The following is a 26,235-nucleotide window of genomic DNA, read 5'->3' as shown; positions in this document are numbered from 1 at the left end:
TATCGAGAATGACTGCATGATACAATGTTCTGTGTATAACTCGTATGTTCCATGCCAGTTGGGAGGTTTTTCTGCACAATATAATTAGATGTGGATCAGCTAGTCCGGGTATTTGAAATTAACAGAAGTGTTTGAGTTCTGGCGAAAGTTGTGAACTATACTGGATCGGCGCGTAAGCAGATGTAAGACAGATATTTGTGAAAGATAATTGTTCTAATTAACAATTGTTCTCAACAACGATTGCGTAATGTAAATGCAGAACTGTGAGAAAAAATAAAACAGCCATAACAAATGCTAAAATGTTGAAATTAGCTAGAAATAGGATGTAAATAAATTACCATGATCGATTTTCCTCCATAGAATGGAACTGTTATCTGACGATTACAAATCCCAGATGAAATAAAACTTTATGCCAGCTAAAACCTGGTTATTCTTAAATGTCAGTCTTTAACAACTTTCATTTTAAGAGTTTCATTTCATGTTATTATGTGCAACTCTCGGGTTACTGTGATCTGTTAATGTCCACTTGATATGTATTATTCTTTTCCCCTTTTCTTTCTTTATTGTTTCGCTTTCTCTTTCAATCTTTTGCGAGCTTTTATTATGCCTTTGTTGATATAATCATTTCATTATTTGATTAAACGATATATTTTGAAATGCCGTTAGCACTCTGCAACAATGACTCACTCGTGGCATCTGTTAGCAGGACCAGGGACTGATTGATTTTCATGGGGGTTAGGGGGTTGGAACGCTCATCCCTTTTTGTATAAGTTCGAGCTCATTTAATGCATAATTTCAAGACTATGCGCTTTTCATTCTTCTACTATAAAACAAATATTTAGGGAACACAGTTACCCAACACTTTATATCCAATGCAGATAACGCAAAATATTCGTTGTCAATAAACACCCCCTCCCCGAATTTCAGGTGCTTTTATACAGAACTCCCCCTGTATTTTAGATATTATGATCAGTTCTTTGATATCTAAATACTTGTTCCTATGTGGGAGTTGTTGAATTCCTAATATAACAACTATCCAGTGAAATTATTAACTAAATACCCAAGGTATTCAACATTGAAAAATATAGAAAGGAAGGAGATTCCTGTCCACAACCATCTCTGATATTTAGGAGGTATATATTAATTAATCTACATAGGAATATATATATACATGTACTATCGTGAATGGCATTATTTTAGAATTGCTTTGCCTGCTCTAAATTGTTAGTACATATAACCCTGCTTGGAAACTCGTGTGCAGTCCTACGTATGCATGTTCATATTTTCCCCATTGTCTTATAGTCAGTTTCGGTCATAGTGGAATTACTTGCGCATTTGAATGTTAGCATCGGCGGTCAACTGTTCCATATTCGGCCATTCTTGTTAACTAAACAATAATTATTAAAACAATTGCATTTATGGTTTAAATGCATACTTCCATGTTTTCAAGCTTATTTTTGCATAACGTACATTAGATATTTGTTACTAATCTCCCAGACTCACTATTTTTCTATATCATCCAATCAACATTCAGTAATTAATCACGTGGCTACAAATTAGATCTGCATGTAGGCAGACTTGGTTGCAAATAAGGTGTGATATATATATATTTTTAAAAACCTTGGAAATTAATGTGATTGTTAATGATCATAACAACGTTTTCTCAAGCTTGTGTAGTTTTCAAGCAGTAAGTGTGAAAAATAATTTTCTTTGTTGACTTGTCAATTTGTGTGCATGTGCTGGGGAAAGTCGGTCAATGCAGGGGACGCAAGCTATAATGGATATCAACAAACCACTAAATATATGTATTATCGGAGACTCTTGAATTCGCCGTCTAGAGGAATTCTGTGAGATGAAGGACATGTTAAATCTAAGGTTACAAGAACAATTTTGTTCGATAAACTTTCGTTGAAAAGGGGAGCTTCGTGTACGTCATATTGGACATTTAGCGGGCGGATCAAGGCATGTATTGCTTCGTTTTGACGAGGTCCCCGACTTGGTTTTCATGCAATTAGGGGGTAATGACATCTCAGGATTTACGAACTATGCTCAACTGGCCAAAGATATTGTTTCCTTGGCGGAATATTTGGTGCTAGGTGTCTTAGTTTATGTTTGCCAATTTGTAGACTCCCGTTTGCCACCTGTCCGGGATACAACGAAATGGTGATACGGATCAGCATCCAGCTGGATATGATGACAAACTCTTATCGGAAGTGGTATTTTGGCGTCCTCGTGGTTTCTGGGCTTCCCTCTCTTATCGTGGGCCAGATGTTTTACACCTAGATAGAACCCCTTTCCCACGGCCAGCCTATGAGGAGATATCTTCGGAGTATAAGAAATGCAGTAATACAGGCTCCAACATTCCTTAGGCCAGTATAATTTTTAAATTTAGTGTATAATAGAATATATTAATATACTGACCTTTATAATTTCAAGGAAACCACTCTTACGCAGAGGTACATATCAAATCAAAATCTGTTGAGTTGTATTTGACATATTTGTAATATGGTACCTATGCTCTATTGATTGACTCTTGTAATTATCATGTTCAACATCCACATGCAGGTACTATTTGCTTTCTGCCCAACAAACAAGGCATATGTATAATGACATTTAAATGCGTCTTATGCAATATATTTATGCATGTCTCAATTTTGTTACAGTCCAATAGAATTCTAGCAGTAATTTAAATTCAATGCATATCGAATCTTTCTGGGTCAGTTACTACGTACCTATACATGGTAATCTTCTGAATTAGTTTTTATACTCATTTTAATTTTCAATCGGGTCAAAATTACTCATAATTTTATGTGGGTTTGAGTTACCCGTGGATTTTTGTGGGCTGGAATTACCCATATTTATGAAGAACTTACAGGAATTCAAATATTCAACAACTTTGCTGAGATTTTGTAATTCTGGGTTTCCTTTAATCAGACACAAACTCACTAAAACAGTCTGAATTCCACTGTGGGGGTCACGCCTATGTAAGATGTTTAACTTGTTCAGGCTTAGATTGCAAGATATGAGCCTTTTAGAGATCAGTGTAGATATTACATTGCTTTGTAGCATTGGAGCTAGTGAGGACTTGACACTAAAATAATCCATGGTAAATATATCTGAAGATTCACATTTTAATGCTAAATTTGACTCATGCAGTTTTCGTAAACTGCAAATGTTAAACAAAGCAGTGTGTACATCATAACTTTTCCCAAGACATAATCCGACCAAGTTTTCTTGTTTGAAATTTCACACTTATTTTCTTGTCAAACACTTTTTGTGCATGTTAATATGTATCTAAGAAACCTAAAACATTGTCTCCAAATCTTTTAAGAAGGCCAAGTCTCTGCAAATGGTATTGAAAAAATTGGTAGATCAAAGTTCTGAATATTGAAGCCCATAATAACAGGTTTTGAAGGAAAATCTGTTATAAAGTCTACAAACTGGGTCAAACCATTGACTTGATCTGTTGAAGTCGCATTCTCCCTATGTAGAGTGAGTTGTCCCATGTCACATCTGAGACCTGCTGCAGCTGATGCTTCTTTACAGACTGGTACACTTGGGTTGAGATAAATATTGATGGTCCTATCTTCACAAACTGCAGCAATATGTATGATGTCAAATGATCTACCTGAAAGCAAAACTAAGAATTATATTTTAGTCCAAAGAAAATAAAAGAATATTTATAAGAATATAATAACTGTGAACAGGGCAAAGGTAAACTAGAGATAAGATCTTACTAGGTTCAGTAGTTTTTAAATCAAAATACAGCAAGCAGCTTCTCTCTGGAGAAATCATAAGAGGCTCTGGATCAATGTCATCAATATCGATCTCGTCCTCAAACATTTAAAACCAGATACGTAAAAGTACGGCCTTTCCTTAATATATACAGCATACTAGTAGGATACATGTTCATTCAATTTACCAAGCTTTTACATAAATGTAGTTTTACTACTAATGTAAAAATACTATATCTACCAACACGACAGAGCACAGTCTACAAAATTAAGAATCATTGACAAATCAACATTAATAAAACAGTCACAAGAAAGTTTTACATAAAAATATCAAATGAATCAAGAAGAAAATGCAAGTAAAAAGAATGCAACAAGTAATCGGGAGAAGAGGTACCAAATCAGCATTAACATTGAACGTCTGTGAGCATCTGAATATCATGTACTACAATGTGCATGTAAATGTTGATACATTCATAGCAATGCTTAACGAAATTTTTACCCCTCTTCTGTATATTGTGAAGACAGCGAAAACGAGTTAGAATCTATACAGTGATATGAATCTTTCTTAGGAGAACTTCTGTCAGATCGGTTTCTAAAATTGTCTAAGAATTCCTCTAGAAAATCACATAATCTAGAATGTTGAAATCTGGGTGTGGCAACAACAATCTCAGTAGTGTTCTTTGAGAGAAATTGTCCCCATTGCATCTTTAACAATTGTAATTCTTGGCAGAATTTTCTACGATTTCAAAGGAAAACGAGAGGCCCATGCACAAACTCGCTCATATGAGTCACCTTGGCCCTGCTATTATGATTTTTAAAGAATATTATTCAATCTTTATTCCCATGGATATTTTTACTCCAACCTATTCCAAGAGTCATGATATAACCAAACTTGAATTCACCCAATATAGGAATGTCTCAATACCAATTCCCCTTGTTCTGGAGAACTTTAAGTTCACAGGGTCGGAGTATGAAATAAAATATCTTCATATAAGATATCTATATACAACGCGGGACATCAATGCATCTATTTTAGATAGTTAAAAATATATAGCACTCACGGCTGTGACAGAAGGTGTTTACTCCTCCTGGGAACTTGATTCCATCTCTGGTATATCCAGATCCATATATCTGTGTTTGCCCAACTCTCTATTTTGTATTCATTATTGGAGATATAAGATTGATCACTGTTTGTGCTCTTCATCTTTCATTGAATAGGTTAGGATTTTGTAAAAGTAGGTCAAACTCTAAGATCAAGGTTACCAGGTGAAAAAAATATTGCTATGAATGCATATATTAAATATGATAGTCCCAGAGCAACGTTGAAATTTCAGACAGACAGACAGACAGGACAAAAGCAATATGCCCACGAACATGAGTCACAGAAGCAGTAAAAAAATCTTGAATTCATATAGCTAAGGATCATTTGCATTTAGGTATGATTTAATGTGTCCCTGTTACTTTTTAGAAGATTTTGTTTTAATTGATTTTCTGCATATTCCGATATGAAAATGAGAATAACATACAATGATCAATCTCATAACTGCTATAAGGGGAAATAGTTAGGTAAACACGGATCCTTAGACACACCAAAGGCTGGATCAGGTGTCTAGGAGTAAGCACCCCATGTCGACCGGTCACAACCACGGTGAGCCCTAGATCTTCATCATTAAAGCTGAATAATCCGCACTCGAAATCAATGCGTAAAGAACGAATTAACAATTTACACAAAATCAACATCAGAACGTACATGTATGCACTTTCAATACTTTATACAACCATTTCTCACGATAAATTCAAGACTATACTTTTGACATCGTAGACAGTTGCTTCTTCAACAAAAATAGAAAAACGGAAAAATTAGTATTCAGTGCCAAGTCATCCAAACATTACTTTCTTTAAACACCACCATGATTCCACGCATGAGTACTTTAAAGTTGCAATAAAAATATACTAGAGTTCCTAATTGACATATATTTGTAGTCGTTGGCGATAAGGTCTTCAAACAGTATGTTTCAATTTCCATGGGCACGAATTGTTCTCCTTTGATAGTTGACCTGTTTTATGCCCTTATGAAGCAGAGTATATTCTGAATGTTCTAAATGAAAAGAAAAAATCTTTTCAACTTGACATTTAGAGGTATCGACGATGTTTTATCTATTTCACTCAAAAGTCGATTCGATATATCCCTGTGAAAAAAGAGACCACAGAGTCCTCAACACATTCTTTTTACTTAAATAACTTATTGAAAACGAACATTAGCGACAAACTGAGAACTCAACTTTGTCACAAATGGGATGATTTCAGCTTCTCCATCGTCAACTTCATATATTTAATATTCAATTAGCACATACATATGGTGTTTATATCTATCAACTAATTCGTTGCGCAAGAGCTTGTTCTGCAGTTTTTAAATCAAGGCAGGCTACTGACAAACGAGTTGATTATAAAGGGGTATCATCAGTCTCCTTTAAAGTCAGCATTTCGCAAGTTCTACGGTCGTTATAACGATGTAGTTCGTCAATACAACCTATCATTTGGTCAAATGTTGTCTGACGTGTTTCATACTGATCTTTAGGCCGTTCTTTGCACACTGATTTTGTCTACGGATTACTCTGTTTACCTGATCAAAACATAGGTTTCATGGCAGGTGTAACCGGTAGACAGGGTGTACATACTTGTCCTAGGCACCTAATCCCACCTCTGGTATGCCCAGTGGTCTGTATTTGCCCAACTCTTTATTCAAAGTATCTTAAATTCCTTATAGAAGTTATGCGATAGATCACTGTTCGTTATCTTCACTTTTCATACATGTAATACTTACGAGCGTATCCTGACATAATGTCCAAGATGAATTATGTTCGTTATCTTCATTTTTCATAGTAATTACGAGTGTATCTTGACATAATCTTCAAGATTAGAAGAAAGTTATAAGGTTATTTGAAACTCGTGGTATTGTGTTGCATGTTAAACTTCGTGATGTGAAATAGCAACGTGTGACACAAGACCAACATCTTCAGAAGATCAATCAGGTTTGCAAGCTTATTTCCTCTGTTACAACACACTCTTTGTGCAAATATTTAATTAATTTAAATATTTCGGAATAAGTAATGATCTAAAATATAGAAAAGAGCGTGCAGATGTGCTAATTGATTCGAGCAATATAGCACCAATGCATACACGGGGTACAGGCAGCAGTTTTTCACAATGTAAACAAAAATGGAAAATAAGATCTGGAATCTTCTTACATTTATTGAAATCAAACAATTCATCTCACCTATAAATATTTATCAAAAGAATGAATATCAGTGGTGTACAAATTTCATTTCATTTTGAAATGTCCTTTACCAAAAACTATACATCAACATCTGTTTTTATGTCAAATAAAGTGCATTTTAATTAGTCAATTTTTGGTTTAAGTACAGAATATGTGAAGGCGTAATCTAATAGAAAATAATTCCTGTGATATGTATTGCATGTAATAATTGTCCGCAAGCATTTATCATTCTTTAATACTTTGTACCTCAGTTTATAAATGCAAGCTGTTGAATGTGATTGACACTGAAAGGAAATTTGGCATAATGTAATAAACAATCACTATTGTTACAATTATACCGGTTGTGGATCAGTTGGAAACCCCGAACATCCTTGAATTTCTTGTCTAATTACCAGTGGTCGCCTCAAATTGCTAGATGGCCCCTCTGATTTAGTCTAACTAATGTAGAGCGTCTATCATCAGTGTAAGGGGCGAGGTCAAAAGATCGATGTTGGATAAAAATCTAGATTTAAATAGTTAAGGGGAGAGAGAGTAAAACCATGCGTGAGTTTCTGTCATCCGACATCGATTACACTTTAATAGAAAAAAAGACAAGGTGGGGTGGGTCTTGGTGAAAATTATGTGCATGTAGTTGGGGTTTTTTTTTGGGGGGGGGGTGGTTGTGGTGGGTTTTTTTTTTTTTTGTCAGACATTGAAGTTTTGCTCTCATCCCTAAGCGTGTAAACTATCGTAAAAGAGAATTCCTCTTCTTATCATAACACCAATAGGATCAGCAAATAAAAGAAGCGCATGATAGATGGGGCAAGTACTAGTAGCCTGTACTAAGGTACATGTATTTACAAACGGTTACGTTGGGGAAATAAAATTTAATTTCCAGTAAGATAAAGAGAGTGGGAATTGTCATAAAATGGTAAAAGTTTGATACATATCTTTGTTGTCAAGTCTTAAAAGCCCAAATAGTATTGATAGTATCAACATTAACCTAATTCAATAATCATTTTCGTCACCGTATATTTGTTTTTCCCAAATTGAAGACCCTCTACTTATCATATTTCATATTCATAGGATGGCTTTGTAAACACCCTTAGATAAAAAAAAAATATTTAAGCGGTAGTTTCTTGATCAACACATAGTTATAGTAAAAGACAAAATGGAAATCATCGGTCGAATATTCTGTGTTGTCGCTGTAAATATGATAGTAGTTCAGTGCATCCTTTTGGAGAACATCGCAAACCATCCACAGACTACAGCAGCACCTCGTCCAGGGACTCTCATTTTTCTCATGCAAGAAGTGATGCAGATGAAGAATGGCATGAACGTTTTGCAAGGTGTCGTCACCAACCAATCGGCAATGTTGTTACATCAAGCCAATCAAATAAACGCCTTAACAAATATCAGTAGCTCTAATGAAATCAACAAACTTCATTCGGAAATAGCAGTTTTGAAATTTACCATTGAAAATGTATTGAGCGACCGGCAACACTCCTTGAATAATGGGAATTTCACTGATATTTTATCTAAACTGCACAATGTTGAACATTCTGTACGACAATTTACTTTCGCCTTGAATGAAAAAGCCTCAAAAGCAAAGCTAAATGCTATTGACCAACGGCTTGCCTCGTTATCGACTTCAGTACCACAGATATCTAATCATGAAGCGTCCATGGATGTACTATGGAAAAATACTTCGGAACGTGTACTAGCGTAAGAGTATGACAAAATCATCCCAGGTAGGAATAATTTGTTCCATAAAAAACCTTAAATTTCAATTTATATTCAATCATCGCGAAGCACCGTTAAGACTTGCTTCATTAAAACATGCGCCAAATTAATATTTTCAATATCACTTTATTGAGTCATCATTCTAACCAAGAAGCATCGACGGCAAGTGCGAAAAACTGTTTTACTAATCACATTGCAATCATATTTTCTACACTGGGACATGTGGTCATATTTACTAACACAGTGGGCTTTAAAGAGCTAAATAAAATTTTGTATTAAATTTCCAACTGCGGAAAAAATTGCATATGTATGTATAAACTAGACTATAAGTACATTCAAGGTAAAATGAATTTAAAACAACTGCGCGGCAATTTGACTTATAGGTAGAATCAGATTAGTTGGTGCACCAACGTCGTGGATTGGTAGAGTGGAGGTGTCCTATAACGGTTCATGGGCCACAGTTCCCGGTAATATGCGTTCTGGTCCAACATTTGACGACAGGGCTGCCCAGGTTGTGTGTCGTATCCAACGTAAGTATTACATGTACATGCTATATATGTTCATATATTCAGATCAGCCATATCCTTAGTATTCAGAGTATATTCAACTTTTAAAACTTTGAAGTTTACGTAAATGCTGATAATATCTAAACTTCGTTAAACCGGAGATTACAAAACTGTCAACTCGGTGTCATAATGGATGATAGGTCGATGGATATTCAATGCATCTAAATGTTGGTGTTGTTTTTTTTGTTTGTTTTTTTTCAAATCGTACACACAGAACAAGTACTGTGATACAGACGTAATTGGATCTACATATTCGTATTTTTAGGAGAAGTGCTGCTGCTATTCTCGGTACATCCCGCTATAACTTTGGGAGAGGAACAGGACACATTGATATGAGTCTGTATGATTTACAATGCAATGGAAGGGAAAATTCCCACTATGAAAGCACACGCCATTCTATCGATCTCAATCCTCTTTATGAACATAAGAATGATGCTGGAGTCGCGTGTAGTAAGTGTATTTACAAGTTAAACCAAAGTATTTTCGAACATCGATATTTCGAATACCGTGGATACAATAAAATGAGTTGGAAGTCCCAACTACATTTTCTGTATGTGTTTTAACCTCAATATCTCGAACACCCATGTCATCTCAATTTTTTCTCATCACCATCGAGTTCAATATAAAAAAATTTAGAGTACTTAGTACATGTGATATGAAATGTTTGGTTTTGATATTAATTTGTGTATGTAAAACAACTCGAAATCGGTTTGGTCGTGCTTTATGATTGGTGGATTGATTGTCTGTTTGAAATCTAAATCGAAAATTTTTAGATGTCACCGACTGTATTTGAAATGTCTCAGAACGTATGGGAGGGACTCTTTGCTCATAACAGTGAAGATTATGTATCATGTCAACGCCTACAGCGACACGGAATTTTCGTTTTAATAGTCATATTCGAAAGACACTATAGACATTCAATTGTAATATCCGACGTCTGGTGATGGGACAGGCATTACATATACCTATATTAAACGTGTAAGATTTGATCGGCTGCCAGAATTAAGAATTTATCACGAGTCTCCTGAGTGCAAAACTCGGCTATCGAAGTGCATAATTATATATATGAGAAATTTCTCCACAATGTCAACAAGTTAGATTCTTATCGCGCATTTCTAAGAATAAAACAGACTAATGTATGCTGTGCATTAAATTTCAGTGGACGTACGTTTGGCTGCATGGCGGATCTTCATCGATGAACGGGAGAGTAGAAGTAAATTTTGGAGAAGGTTGGGGGACAGTGTGTGATGATAATTGGGATAATAATGAATAGGATTGTTGGATTTTAAGAATAAAGTTTCAGGTGCAATATGTATATGTTGATGTCTGAGTAACTCCATATTTTGCCTTCAGGCCTTCACAAGCACTTGATGGAACTCCTCCTACCGGAGGAATTGGTGTCATCTGGTTAAGAAGCCTACAGTGCGCAGGAAGTGAAACCTCATTAGCGCAGAGTAAACACCCATCTTTGAATATTGGTTATGCTGAGTGCACCCATGTCGAGGATGCACGAGTTATCTGTCATACGTAGTAACGCAATTTCAATGACAAAACCGGCATATATATGTTACTTAAGGTTTCTAGTTCTAATTGATGTTACCGTGGTAATGTAAAATTAAAAATGCATAATTGACATTAAAATTATTCCTTTCTACAGTACAAGTATATAATCATGAATTTTGGCTCTATGAAAGAAGAAAGAAGATGAAATTAACAGTGATCAATATCGTAAATCCCATCAAGAATTCAAAGTTGAGAGGACAAACACGGAACCCTGGAAGAGTTAGAGGTATGGTTAGATGGATCATGCCCAGGAGTAAGCATCCGCTTTATATGTAAGATATACGCATATAAATTGAGGCATGATAACGCTTTATTTTTAAGTGCCAATTGCATAGTCTATAAAAATTGTATATTAAACAAAGTCTGGAAACTACTTACATGTAAGGTATTCAATGAAAGATGAAGATTCGATGTAAAACGATATTCCATATCTAGGTAATGGATTGTGAGATTTTTGTAATCATGATAGCATTTTGTAGGTTCATCCAAGGAAAATAAACCACCATAGGATATTTCAAAAAAAAATTCCTGCTCGATTCATTTCACCTAGAATTTTACATTGAAGTGTATGGGAAGAGCGTGTTTTATTAAATTATTTTTCAAAGAAATTATATCTTTATACAAATCTCTTGGTAGAAAGTTACATATACTTTCTCTTTATATGAAATAAAAGTAATCATTCACCACACACATTTCTAGAAAGTTAGATTTTCCTTATTTTCAGAAAGGGCAGATAACTCTTCAAAAAAGTCTCAAGTGCAAAAAGGTCGGTTTCTAATCATTTACCAGTCATGTGAATTCCATCTACTTCAATTTCATCATTATTTAACAATAAACATTTAGTTGATTTAAATCCTTCAAAATTGTTCAATATCCTTTCGTTATACATGGAATACGTTGTGTACCTTAAGGAAAGTGAACATGAAAAAAAAAATACTTCTAGTTGTTGCTTAGTAAACTTAAAAGACCTCCTGAAACTAAATAGTGTGACCTGAAACTAATTTGCTTGTTCTATTACAAGATTTGATCAATTAAACATTCTAAATTAAAGGTCTATGGAGGTCATCCATTATTTCCAAGCATGCATCTGGTGCTCTGCCATAGATGAGACACATTGCTGTTGTTCACTGGGTCAGTTACAGCAGAAGGAGATTATGAATTCATATTAGAAATGATGGATAAGGCTTTGGAGCAAACAGAATTGAAATAAAAAGTAATAACAATGCATAAAGACAAATAACTAAACATCCCACAAAATATCTTCAGCTTTTCCAACTATTGAACTTACTCAAAAGCACTTATATATTTCAAGATTCAACAAAATCAATTATTTTCATCATATTTTAAAATGTTTCCAGAGATAATTAAGGTAGTGACTGCATGGGTCATTGAAAATTGATGAATCTATATATATTTTTGATTTTTTACATACTCGTGTCGTAGTCAATAGTAGCTGCAACTCATTATGAAACTATCATATAAGACTTTCATGGTAAATATTATGCTACGGTTGTCATAGTAATCCCCTTTATCAACCTTCCGTAACAATTAGTACAGATTTTTCAGATAGTGTTTAAAATTGATACAATAAGGGGAATGGTACAAATTTTACATTAAAGATAATATAAGGCATGCATTACATAATTGATGGTTTACATTAAAATCTCCATGAACTTCCATGTGAACTAAAAGCACGGCTGCTTATTAGTAGCTTAGCTCATTTTAGAAACCAATTATTCTCCATATTAGACATACTTTCACCCCTCCCCCGAGATATAAATAACCAATGAATTCTTTTGATTTTTACATACTGTAACATATATTAGTAGCATTGCAATGCTTCTTGAAAATGCTAATATTGGTTCCCAGGGTTACTATGGCACTATGACTACTTTAGTTATCCCCCATCTCCTTACATGATTAATTGTATCTTGTTTAACGTAACTCTCGAGAATTTTTCACTAATATGGAGACTTCACCATTGTCCGTGAAGGGCTGCAAAATGTTGGCCTATGATCGGCGGGTACGGCCTTTGGGCAGGGAGGGAGCTTTATCGTGTCACACTTGCTGCGACACGGGACCTTAGTTTTTATTTTGCGGTCTCGTCCGGAAGGACCCTCTCCATTTAGGCGCCTTTTACGACAAGCAAGGGTTACTGAGGACCTATTCTAATCCGAATCTCCACGAGACACCATCACCTTATATAAATACTACAATGTGACAACATAGACTCCGTCGTACTTGTATAACTACCAAATAAGTAATGCGTGCTTTGTTTACTGTTTATTGCAAAAGTTACCATATAACACGGGTCCTTGTTTGCCAACTCTGAATTTTGTATTCCCCATAGGAGTTATGAGATTGATCACTGTTCGTTATTATCACCTTTTCATATCCTATACCATATACATGTACCGTTAAGTATATATAATTGCTGCATATGTCAAGATGCATTAGGTATATTGTTAGGTAAGTGCTCAGGGATCATCCAAAACCCAAGGGCGGATCCAGAGGGGCGGTCCAAGGAGTCCTGCCCCCCCCCTTTTCGGACCAAAAACTTTAAGTTATTCAATTTTAACGACACTTTGAGTTAAAATGATATGAAAGGTGGATACTTACATGTAATTGCATCATTCAAATTTATCAACACCAGTATATCATTTACTTATACGATAAATAAGACGAAACATTATTTACGATATTTTTGTTAGATACAAAAATTCTAAAAAAAAAAAAAAAAAAAAAAAAATATGTAAGTAACATAAAAGTTTTGTTTAAGAAGCAGACAATTTAAAAGGGAAAAAGAAGTGCCAGGGAATGCTTAGAATGCAGAATTTTGCACCATTTACCGCAGACTCCTGGCTTATCGGGAGTAATCTTTAAATCAGCCTTTTTTCAAAAACAAATTCAAAATCAGATCTGAGTATAGCGATAACAATTACTATAACTCGGAAAACATATAGTAAATTAACAAACATTCTTATGTATAAACTGTCTCAAGATCCCCCTAAGATGTTAAGTACACAAGCAAAAGGTGTCAATCGGGTGGGGTGGAGATTGTGAAAAGTAGCTAAAAGATGAAGTGCTACACCCCACCTTTCACAATTCCTGGATCCACCTATGAAACCCTATTTCATAATTGTTGAAATATATTTAAAACAATTGACGGCCTGGCCCCTAAACCATATACATGTATATCTCTGCCTCATATATCACGATGCATTAAAATTTCTGATGGGCAAGTATCCAGGGATCATCCCAACTCTCAACAACTGTCTATTCAAATATCTTTAAAATGGTTGAAATTACAACCCCTATTGTAAATAAATTTTCTTGCTGCACTGAGCACCAGGTTTTGTTCATCGTTTTTCCACCCCTTTTTACCCCTCAAAGGAAAAAGATTGATTGAGTTTATATTCAACGTCCCTCTCTAGAATTTTCCACTCATATGGAGACGTCACCATTGCCGGTGAAGGGTTGCAAAATTTAGGCCTATGTGCAGCGCTTACGGCCTTTGAGCAGGGAGGAATCTTTATCGTGCTACACTTGCTGTGACACGGGGCCTCGGTTTTCGCGGTCTTATCTGAAGGACCGCCCCATTTAGTCGCCTTTTACGACAGACATAGGGTACTGACGACTATTCTAGCCCGGACACACACACACACACACACACACACACACACACACACACACACACACACACCATTTGCCCCAGGATAAAAATGAAAATTCCGAATGTTTATTGCACATCTAGAGGACACCGCCTTTTATATTCCAAATAAGAGGTGTCTGAGGAAGAAGAAAGTGTGACTGACAGATCAGGATAATAACAATATACCCAACTATCTTTAGAGAATGTGGATGTAATAAAGAAGTCCAGTAAAGGTGATAAACTTGTCTTTCCCACACAAATGACTAGATGCTAACATACACTAACGATATGTACAGTGTATATACGTGTATCCGGTTTTATTTTTGCAGGGTATATATTCAGTTGGCGATGGGAAAAAGTAAAGAGATATTGTTTTGCGGTTGACAATGATTTGTTTCATCACGAAGAGATTGATAATATTAGGAATGATTCGTTAAGGTGTGGGTACATGTATACTTGGTATATATATTTTTTTATTGTTGGCGTTAGTCCTTTCAAGGGTGAACGACTATGCTTTTTAACAGATGAGGGAGATTTGTGTACAGGACATGGAGTCGATGGTTACATGTAGGTACAGTATGTGGCTTATAAGTTATAGTTTTGCGGATAGCCCACTTTTTCATCATACTCATGGAAAGATTTCGCATCATATTTTATTCTGAAACTGACAAACTGACACATATGTTATATCATAAGGATCATAATAAAATCCATGTTTAAATAGAAGCTCAAAAGTCAAACTTTAAAGCCTCACAATACAGTAAAAAACATAGTCCTCGCGGGATGCCAGATTATAGCCCTCGTGCGACACATTACAAATCGGTACGACTTTGTGCAAATTACATATGAATTGTAAGAAAAAGGGCGATATACTCATCAACAATCATGGTACCGGGATATACATACTCTCTATCAAACAAATTAAGTAGGCAGAGAGATGAAATGACCGAAATGCATGGGTTTAAATCATCAATTTCAACATTGTAGAGTTACTTGTGAAACACGAACGAAGTGTTTGAGGTAAGTACGGGCTTCTGAATTGATTGAGCAAGATATATTTACGACACTCTATGCAATATGATCTTTGCAGAAATAGTGTGTATTTTATGAGAAAATCGATCTCATACTCGGTGATAATGCGTTTGCTCCGCTTCGGAGTCAAGCCTTTGTGAGCCACAGTGACGACTCCTCGATTGTGACGTTGTGCACGGTGTAATATGAGTATTTTTCTGAATTTTGCTATGAAATGATGTTTTACATCGTCGGAAACCCACGGTCGGTCACACTTCTGTTACCTGTAAAAGAAGTGCGAATGGCCATGGGTTTCCGATGGTGTTTTTTTTTTTATAGATCAGCATGTTCTACACACGTACATATACATTTACAAAACCATCCACCTAAATTGACACACATACATATAATATAGATCAATCCAGCCCGTTAGAAGAAACGAAAAGAGAGAAGAGAAAAAATGGTGCAGAAATTAACATGTAAAAAAAAGCGCTTAGGAAATTTATTGTAGTTATGAACATAAGAAACAATTTTGCAATTCAAATCATATAAATACTCTGAAATACTATTTAGGTTATGTATCATCTGAAAAGGGATACCAATGTCACGAAATTGCTTAATATATGTTGGACATTCGAGAAAACAATGTACATTTCTTTCCAATTCGTAGCCACAATGCAAACATTGTGGATCATCAGTCAAATAGTTGTTCAATAAATCAGCATTCAAATTACTAGCTTTATTTGGAATCAAAAGGTCAGGGTCACTGTTTTATATAATCTCCAATGCTAACTATGCAAACGTTCCCAAATATAATGCTTTCCTCATTTCTTACTTTCTACTACGCCTTACATTAAAATTCTAGATAAAGGATTACTTCTATCACAAACTGAAGTCAGAATTATAGAAACATGATCGAACAGGACTTTTTTGGTTTCGATCCGGTTTCGAGTTTTTAATCGCCCCGCATCCGGAAGGTCGGGATTCGAATCCCGGCCACGACACAGACTAAAGTCGTTAAAACAGGTAGTGACAGTTCCATCGCAAAACACTCAGCATCAGGTGTGAATGTCTCTGGTCCTCGGAGATCACCTTAAAAACGAATACCCCGTGTCACAGTAGGTGTGGCACGCTAAAGAAACCTCACTGTTCAATGGCCCAAAGTGCCGAGCTTGAAGCCGTCCACCGGCTTTGGTGACGTCTCCATATGAGTGAACAAATTTTGAGAGGGACATTAAACAAGATACAATCAATCAATCGAGTTTTTGGATTAAGAAATAAATTTTGTATTTGATTTGTGCTTGACAAAGTTTATGCTTAAATGTATTTTATATTTTAAAACACTTAGATTCACTCTTTATTTCTTCAACACTTACCTTGCATAAACCTAATCAAATAAGTAGTAATCACCTTAAGACGTATGTCAAAGGTCAAATAGTGTTCTTGAACTTCACTGGTTGTGTTTTGTGAAATTGCTTTTGGTTGGTTTTCCTGTTGTGGTCATTCTTTCTCACCGCCAAAGTTGAACACTCTTTTTCTTGTTTTGAGAGAGGAAAGACTACATTTTCAGATCTCGACGGAGGCATTGTAAAATAGATGTTTCTTAATTTTTGGAATTAATTCATTACTAATCATCTTCATTGCTAAATGTCAGCAAATTATATCCAGTCTATATATTTGCAAATTTAATGAAATTCACTAGTAGCTGAATGACAAGCTGGACACAAAGAGATTTTTTTTTTTCTATTTCTATTACATGTATCGAGTTTATTGATTGCATTGATCAATTATGTATATTTATCAAAAGTAAAGCAGAGAATCTACCACGGTACATTGTCTTTTATAATCATTCGATTATCAGTTGATCATTGAGTATTTCATTGATTGTTAAAAAAAATTGAGTTCGACTTCAAAGTGCAAGTATTTTTCGAAACACTGTATTTGTAATTACTAAATTACAGAGTCCATGTACACATTCACAATATGATGTCAGTTTTAATGATTATGTAATTTATGACTATCTGTACTAACCAGTATATGTAACTTTAATTGTTATCCCCCTTAATTGTAATGTTGGTATAAGTAATACTGTATCTTGATTGAAGTCATTTACATAATATTGTCAATTGCTAGTTAATGTTCTTTGTGATATCATAATTAATTTCTCGTGCATTTCTGGGTTGTGCATATGTATATTATAATATCCCGCACTGTGGTATTAAATTCCCTGAACCCACACAGGAGTTATTTTCTTTACCTACAACGCTGTTACAATTAGCCAGTCCTGTGATAAACGGCATACTATCAAACCTGGCCTGGTCGCATTGGCCTGGCCTCAAAATTGGCCTGACCCCAATTTTGGCCTCTAATAATGTGCTCCATTCCAAATTTTGGCCTGGCCTCAAAAGTTAGCCTGGCCTCAAATTTGGCCTCTAAAAATTTTTTTGGCCTCCCAAAAAAAAAATTTTAATTCAAAGTTTTGATTGATTTTTTTTTATTTATTATTGGTTTTAGTTTTTCAAAGCCATAGCACATAAATGACATGTTTCTTTTGTTTTGTAAATGTGCACTTTAAAATAATCATGAACTACCACCAATCTGATTGATTTTATCGAATATCTATTGATCAGTTTATTGATCAAATCATTTTCTTTTCCCTTCATATCTGTATGCACTAGTATACACCAGAAAACGTATACACAACTAATGAAAGATTGGCATAGTGATTTTTTCCCCAGAATTATGAGTGATTTCATTGATTTATTATTGGTTTTGTTTTTTCAAAATTGTTGAACATGAATGATATGTTTGTGTTATTTTTTGAATGTGCACATTAAAATAACCATGAAGTACCACCAATCTGATTGATTTTATTGAATATCTATTGATGAGTTTATTGATTAAATAATTTTTCCCTTCCTAACATATGTACTAGTACACACCGAAAAAGTATACGGAACTAATGAAATAATTGGCTTATTGATTTTTTCAGAATTATTATTGATTTCATTGTTTTATTATTGGTTTTGATTTTTTATATTTGTTGAACATAAATTATATGTTTGTATTGTTTTGTAAATATGCACATTGAAACTCTCATTTTACTAATGATCCACTTCACTTATTGATAATGAATTTAAAAAAACAAATTCACACTAGTTTAATGATGAATCATCACACTTCACATACTGCAAAGTATAGTGTACCGCCTTAATCGCTCTCATTGATGAGAACAATGAGTTTTATATCTAGGAATAAAAATACTACCATAAATCATACAGATTGAAACTACAACTTTTGATGAATTAAGGATGTTCATATCTGTTTAAACTATTTGAAATAAACATGTGACACTTGTACTGTAATGGGATATCAGTTCTACAGCACCGGTTTTGACAGGAAGTCAAGGTTGAGGTTAATCTATGATATATGGTTTGAAATGTCACACAGCTCTGCACCGAACGTTTATTTTCAATAATTATCAGAATGAAAGATGATTTTGATGACAGTCTAAAACATTAAGAACAAAATTAAAGCTGCACTTTGTGAACTTCTAGATGCATACACTTTTTTTCTCCATTATAAGACAATATTATGAGCATTACATGTATCTGATATTTGCTTAGATATAGCTGCTGCAGTGGTTAGATAGAGGTACAAACGATTTTTTTTTTTTTTTTTTTTTGGTTAACTAATGCAGGCTTTGATAAGAAGAGGGCCGGTTGACAGATTTAATTTAATAATTGTAATTTGTTCTGTTTTACTGTTGCTTTATCACAAAACCAGAAAAAAATTCACAATTTTGAAAATTCAGACAGACAATTTTGTATACCGTATTTAGTTTAGGCACAATCATAAGATGAGTTACTAATTAAAATATTTTTGTTGTATCAAACACACCCTATTTGCAAATGTTGGACTGCTCCATTGTTTCTGTATAATGGAATTTCCAACTTCAGCAAAAGTTTTCATCACCATCCTTTAATATGGTGATAGATATTCCCTTTATCCTGACAGGGCAGGCCTTCAGAGCATGGGAACTTGTTACTTTTGCAATGAATATTGAAACTTAATTATAAAATCAAGAAAGCAATATTTATAATACATTATATCCGTTTTAATCTATATTGTTCATTCTACGTAAAGTATAGATAAATGAACACTAAAATACAAATTTAAGGAAATCTAAAATCCTTAGTTCATTGGCTATTATCATTATGCTAGCAAACACTTCACTGTGTTTATTTTGATTTTTTTAAAATGTCATTTATCATGCATTGGAAATCAAACATGTAACACTAAATGCGTGGTATCTGCACATTGAAAACATTAAGACCACATGCTTTGTTCTGAATGTGCACTGCTCTTAAAATCGAATTCATTATAATGACAACACAATTGTAACACTTTCATAATATGTAAATTGATATCAAATTGAATTCTATTTAATACAAAATATATCAATAAATCAATCATTTCATCAGTATACTTTTTGGTGTACTAGTACATAAGTTAGGAAGGAAAAGCAAATAATTTTGTCAATAAACTAATTAATAGATAATCAATAAAATCAATCAGATTCGTAGTATTTCATGTTTATTCTAATGTACATATATAATTTTATTTCTACAACTTTGAAAAACTAAAACCAATAATAAATCAATGAAATTAATCATAATTCTGAAACAAAATCAATATGCCAATTGTTTCATTAGTTGTGCAGTCTGTTTTGGTGTGTACTAGTACATACAAATATGAAGGGAAAAGAAAATGATTTATTCAATAAACTGATCAATAGATATTCAATAAAATCAATCAGATTGGTGGTAGTTCATGATTATTTTAAAGTGCACATTTACAAAACAACAGAAGCATATCACTTATATGCTATGACTTTGAAAAGCTAAAATCAATAATAAATCAATAAAATCAATCAAAATTTTGAATTTAAAAAAATATTTTGGTTGAGGCCAAAAAAAATTTAGAGGCCAAAGGAAACATTAAACCTACTGTTTTTGACTTCTCAGATAATGATCCCTTTATGCTGACTCCTATTCATCGTAAATCTCATCACATGCCTGTTAAAGATTTGGTTAGATTTTAATTTTTGTATTACTTGTGATTGATGAATAAGTTTACCTACAGGTAAAATCCATTGTTCACGAGCACAGACAGTGTTTTGAAATATTCAGATCTATAATAATGTACATCTGGAACGGTGTGGGCTTTCATTCAGAGGGTTCATGAACACATCTGATAAGTGATTAACACGGACTTTCAAGTTCAAAGTGAAATTCGACAGACGAAGTAAGTAAATATATGTATACCAGCTAATATCTGATTTTCACTTGACAAAATAGTATTTTTTTCTGGGTTTTGTTTTGAATGGTAAAGTATAATTCAATCCAATCACGTTGGTGAACGAGCTTTCATAACGTGTAAACAGTGGAAACAAATGGAATGATGTCCTGATTTGTTTTTCATATTTAAGATTATTTGCATACACACGTTAGAACTTCCAGGCATCGGACGATGGACGCTTCGGTTATCCTGCTTGTAATCCCGGCCATGATTCTGCTGATTGCATACCTGTCACGAAGCAGGAAAAATATACCCCCAGGTCCACCAGGTGTACCGCTGTTAGGAAATCTCACCGCCCTCAAAACTGAAGACATGTTAACCGTACTGAGGTAATACAGACAGATTATAATTATAGTTATTCTAGTAGATGTTGACAATGCGGTTTTTCGATAAGGCTCCACGAACATCAGGCATTTACGGTAAAAATAAAAGAATTAAATTAAAAAGTTGTAAAAAAAAAAAAAAAAAAAAAAAAAAAAAGAACAAAATAGCTAATTGAAATAGATTTTGATACGTATACGGTGTGACCGTTGGACCGAGTGAAGCATGAAATGGTCATTGGCGTGTCCCAAGTGATAATTAAATCATATTTAAGGATCACAATATGTTCAGTGAACGTATGTAGAGATTATCTGTATTCTTTTGCTGATTTTCTCATGGTTTTTTTTCTTTTACATACGTGTTACCTTTAGAACCTTGCTTCGCGGACGGGCCGAAGGCCTATCCGAGCTTTACACGGTATGATATGTGGCACTATATAAAGTATATATGTATACACATAGTACTTACTGTGACGTCATAGTACTTTTTGTGTATGTATTCTAGGGCAGAAAAACACGACTGAAGAAGACCGGTAACACGATCGAAATATTTCTGGAAAGTGTTTAGAGTTTTATATATATTCAAAATTTGTTTCCATGTGTTCAAGGAAATTCCACGATCAATACGGAGATGTCTTCAGCATAAGACTTTTTCACCATCACATAATCTTTATCGGAGGACACAGGACAACTCGTGAATTTCTTATCAAAAAGGGGGATATATTAGGAGAAAAACCTTATTTTTTTCTCGGATCAGAAGTATTTGAAAATTGTGGTAAGTGTTTACAATGTCTTTTTGATATTTTACAGAAAAGGGCCGAATTTGTAAGCCATAGAAGAGCAGAAACACTTCATTTTTAGAATGTCGACCATTAGATTAAAACATAAAATTAAAACAAGACAAGGTCTTCTTTATTTCGTTCTATTACAGGTGTGTTCGCAAGTGCGGGAACACCGTGGAAAGAACGGAGAGCTTTCGGTGTAGCGTCTTTGAGAAGTTTCGGATTTGGAAAGAGGAATCTACAAACGCGAATAATTGAGGAAGTCGAATATTTCCATGCAGAAATCGATAGATATGAAGGAAAACCTTTTGATATCAAACCACTGATATCTAACAGCATCGCGAATGTTATATCTGTGCTGGTTTTCGGTAAGAGGTTTGAGTTTGCAGACCCAACCTTCACCGAACTTTTCCAACTGTGGAACAAATTTTTCCTCACTATTCCCATGCAGTCGCCGATCAACCTCTTTCCATTTTTGAAGTATTTGCCCGGGGACCTATTCGCCTATAAAGACTTCAGACGACGATTTGATAGAATACATGAAATTTTAAACAACATATTGGACGAGCATCGATCGACGTTTGATGAAAATAACATTCGAGATTTTATTGACTGTTTCCTGCAAGAACAGAAAAAGCACAATGGTTCATCTGAGAACAACACGTTTACAGGTAAGCTAATCTCTGTTACATTAATTCATTTGAACATGTAGCGCTTTTGGTGAATAAGAAATCATTTTTAATGAGTCCTACTTCTGTAAGAGAGAACAAGGTATAAAAAGAGCTCCATTATGAATGTTATTTGAAGAAATATCCAAACGTGCACGTGCTTGCCCTACTCTTAGATTTGTATTATTTGTAATACGTATGAGATTGATTACTGTTTATTATCTTCACTTCTTTATTCAATCGTGAAGAAATATTATGAGGTTTATTTTTTGCGACCAGTGTTATCTGCAATGGCTACCAGAAGGGATATGAATTTCAACCTTACTCTAATTTTCCTCATTTTTTTTTTCAATTTAAGTGTGATCATACTGTTAGATAGTGTTTGTTTCGGAAATAGAAGCATAAGTTCGACAACAGGTTGTGGCAATAAATACAAGATTTAAAAAAAAAACCATAGGTTTTGGGTTTTTCCTTTGTCATTTTATCGGATGATGAAGGTAGTTAGCAATGCCAAAAATATTCGTAACCTTTTAAGTGATTTAGCCTGTCATAATCTAATCTCAATTTACATATACATTTGTATATGTCAACACTTCTCAAAGTTTTAAAATCAGCATAAATTTCTCTAAATATCTTAGCTAGTGCATCATTTTCACAATTATAATTAGAAGAAAATTATATGTGCTATATATGATTATTAAATTGTTATAATGTGGAAATTTTTAGATCCCCTGAAATTCATATTTTTATTTCTTACTGACAAATGTAGACAAACAGCTTCTGGTCATGATCTCAGAGTTCTTTGCCGCTGGTATGGAAACTACATCCACAGCAATTCGATGGGGAATTGTATTCCTGATGCACAACCCAGAGGTACAGAGTCGCATGCGGAAAGAAATCAACAGCGTTATCACTTCCGGAAGGTTTCCAACACTAGAGGACAAACCGGAACTTCCTTACTGTGAGGCCGTCTGCTTTGAGATCCTGAGACTCGGAAATGTAGCTCCTACCACTGCACCACACGCCGTGAAACATGACGTAGAGCTCAACGGATATGTAATTCCTAAAAGTGCAACACTATATATAGATCTATATTCAATAAATGTGGATCCTGAGTCATTTTCTGACCCCCTTACCTTTAAACCTGACCGATTCATTGATGAACATGGGCAACTTTTTGGAACAGATAAGATAGGCTCATTTTCGCTGGGTATGTATGGATTTTTATGTTCCTGGAAATGGGAGATTTTTACTGTAAAAAGGTTTAGAATTGGTTGTATTCGAATTACAATTGCAGAAAAATAATAGGTTCAAAGAATATATTGCAATTCGTTGTCTGATGTACTGTATGCCTCCGGGCTCGGTGAATATTTTCATTCTTGAGTAACTAAGCCTCGTTCTGACAGAGAAAACGTCAATCATTGTATGATATTTCACTTTTGTAAAATTAATTTAGGTCGTCGGGTGTGTATGGGAGAATCGATGGCCAAAATGGAGTTATTCCTCTTCATGACGTCACTCGTTCAACGCTACCAAATAGAAAACGAGAGAGGGGAACCCTTACCTTCTTTGGAGGGAATTGTGGGGTTTGTCTATAGTCCCAAGCACTACGACGCCCGCTTCATTAGAAATGAATAAATAGTTTCGTCTGTACGAATAAAAATCTTTTCTCTGAGAGGTTTCTTGATTAAGGAGTCTGTTATGTCCAGCATTAACTTGCAAAATACTCAGATTTACTAATATTGTAGTTTGGTCTCATTTGAGGATTTTTTAAATTTCAAATTTGAATTCTTAGTGCCAATGGCGTATCATTTTTATTTATTTTTTTCGCTTCGAAACAAACAGGCACGGACGCTGTAAACCCACTACAGTTTGGCAGATTATCAAGCGTAACTCTTTTGTGAATTTTGGATTTCTTAAACAATAAATGAATTTGAAAAGAAAATTGGTCGAAAACGAATTTTTACTAAATTTAAAGGGGGATTTAAAAATCATCTCCACTTGTCCAATATTTTATTGGTTCACTGTATGACGGAAGGGTATGTCTGCTAGCAATATTATGATGCAATAAAAGTACTTTACCATTCTCATGGATCTTTTTTATGTTTCATTAGGGCTAAGATTTTCAATCAATAATCAGTGATATTCATGTTCTCTGTAAATATTCAATGAGTGGTTTACATATCACCATCGATCAATCAATCACAACTTTGATGATACATATTATATATAATGATATGCACAATGACTGATTGATTTTATATTGTTTAACGTCCCGCTCGAGAAATTTTAACTCATATGGAAACGTCACCATTGCCGGTGAAGGGCTGCAAAATTCGGGCCTATACTTGGTGCTTTCGCCCTATGAGCAGGGAGGAATCATTTTCGATACACACCTGCTGTGACACGGGGCCTCGGTTTTTGACTACTCTTGCGACAAGCAAGGGACACCGAGGACCTATTCTATCCCGGATCCTCACGGGACTTAAGAATGTAACTCCACGAATATTAACTTGTAACATAGCATATTCTACGCGACATTTCGGAAGCTGATTTTTTTTTAAACTAATGGTATTTAAATAACGTTATGAAATTGCCCGTGGATATAATTTCTTCAAGATGAGTAACCAACAGATAAATATTACGTCCATTTCGGGACTTTTTAATTAATTAGAAAAGTCACCAGCTGTAGGTGAAATGCTACAAGTGTAGACTTATGCATGACTGCAGACTGTAGCAGTTGGTCTTTTTTTTTAAATTTCTCATGCCAACACCTACGTGATAAATGTAAGAAGTCTCTGTTTTAAGGGGGGGGAGACACGGCTTCGCCAAAATGGTTGACTTCCTTTTGAAGCATGATTGAAAATGTAAATACCAGCAGTATAGTACTTTCAAATCTAATCGCTAAGCTGGTTAGTTTAGTATGTCAAATATGTCGGCCGCCAGTTAATTTATAATCCATGTGGCGGCCGCCATTTTATGTATGTGGCAGTCACCACTTAATTTAACTGGCGACTGCCACTTATAGTCTGGCGACCGCCTTATAAATTAACTGGCAGCCACCAGATAATAAGTGGCGGTCGCCAGTTAAATTAAGTGGCGGCCGCCACATAGATGAAATGACGACGGCCAGATGAATTAGCTGGCGACCGCCAGCTAATTAATATGGCGGCCGTGCCGGTCGCTAGATGGATTAAGTGGCGACCGCCAGTTAAAATGAATACTAATTCTATACTCTGCCACCTTTCGGCTTCCGTAGTAAAATGACCCTACGTGTTTGTGGGGAAAGAGTACCAATTCATTTCCCATATACCTCAATGCTAATCTTTGGCCCTCTCACTAATTAACTATATTAATTTTAAACAAATGACCGCAAACATTTCAAAGTTCATTCCAAGTGTTGATGAAAAACGACAAAAATTATATAGGGTCCCGTGCCTTTTATAGGCCATATTTGTACTTTTTTTTTACAATACATAGCAATCTGCAGTAAATCACACCCTTCATTTTAAGCACACCCCTACCATGGTAATTTCCTAAGTCATTTCTCGACTTTGGGCGATAATTTTTCATCCTCAC

General features: G+C 34.8%; 1 protein-coding gene across 10 annotated transcripts; it reads left to right on the top strand.

Moving 5' to 3' along the window:
* Positions 1-1,547: 1,547 nt before the first annotated feature.
* LOC130046407 (cytochrome P450 2B5-like) lies at positions 1,548-24,748 on the top strand. 10 transcript variants are annotated; one of them, XM_056144166.1, is made up of 11 exons: positions 6,757-9,263; positions 9,565-9,749; positions 10,459-10,512; positions 10,653-10,753; positions 10,957-11,088; positions 20,671-20,832; positions 21,017-21,215; positions 21,815-21,981; positions 22,138-22,659; positions 23,426-23,866; positions 24,113-24,748. In XM_056144166.1, exons 7-11 carry the CDS (start codon positions 21,058-21,060, stop codon positions 24,292-24,294), a joined length of 1,470 nt encoding a protein of 489 aa, XP_056000141.1. In that variant the 5' UTR covers positions 6,757-9,263; positions 9,565-9,749; positions 10,459-10,512; positions 10,653-10,753; positions 10,957-11,088; positions 20,671-20,832; positions 21,017-21,057; the 3' UTR covers positions 24,295-24,748. The 10 variants fall into 10 exon arrangements, with proteins under 10 accessions (XP_056000137.1, XP_056000141.1, XP_056000145.1 ...); XM_056144170.1 differs by having other exon boundaries at positions 10,459-10,528; positions 10,957-11,134; positions 11,587-21,215; XM_056144169.1 differs by having other exon boundaries at positions 10,957-21,215.
* Positions 24,749-26,235: the final 1,487 nt, after the last annotated feature.

Source organism: Ostrea edulis, chromosome 7 (genome assembly GCF_947568905.1).
Source record: "Ostrea edulis chromosome 7, xbOstEdul1.1, whole genome shotgun sequence".
Lineage (NCBI taxonomy): Eukaryota > Metazoa > Mollusca > Bivalvia > Ostreida > Ostreidae > Ostrea > Ostrea edulis.
Note: the sequence above shows the minus strand (reverse complement) of the source record. Positions and strands in the feature narration are given on the sequence as shown.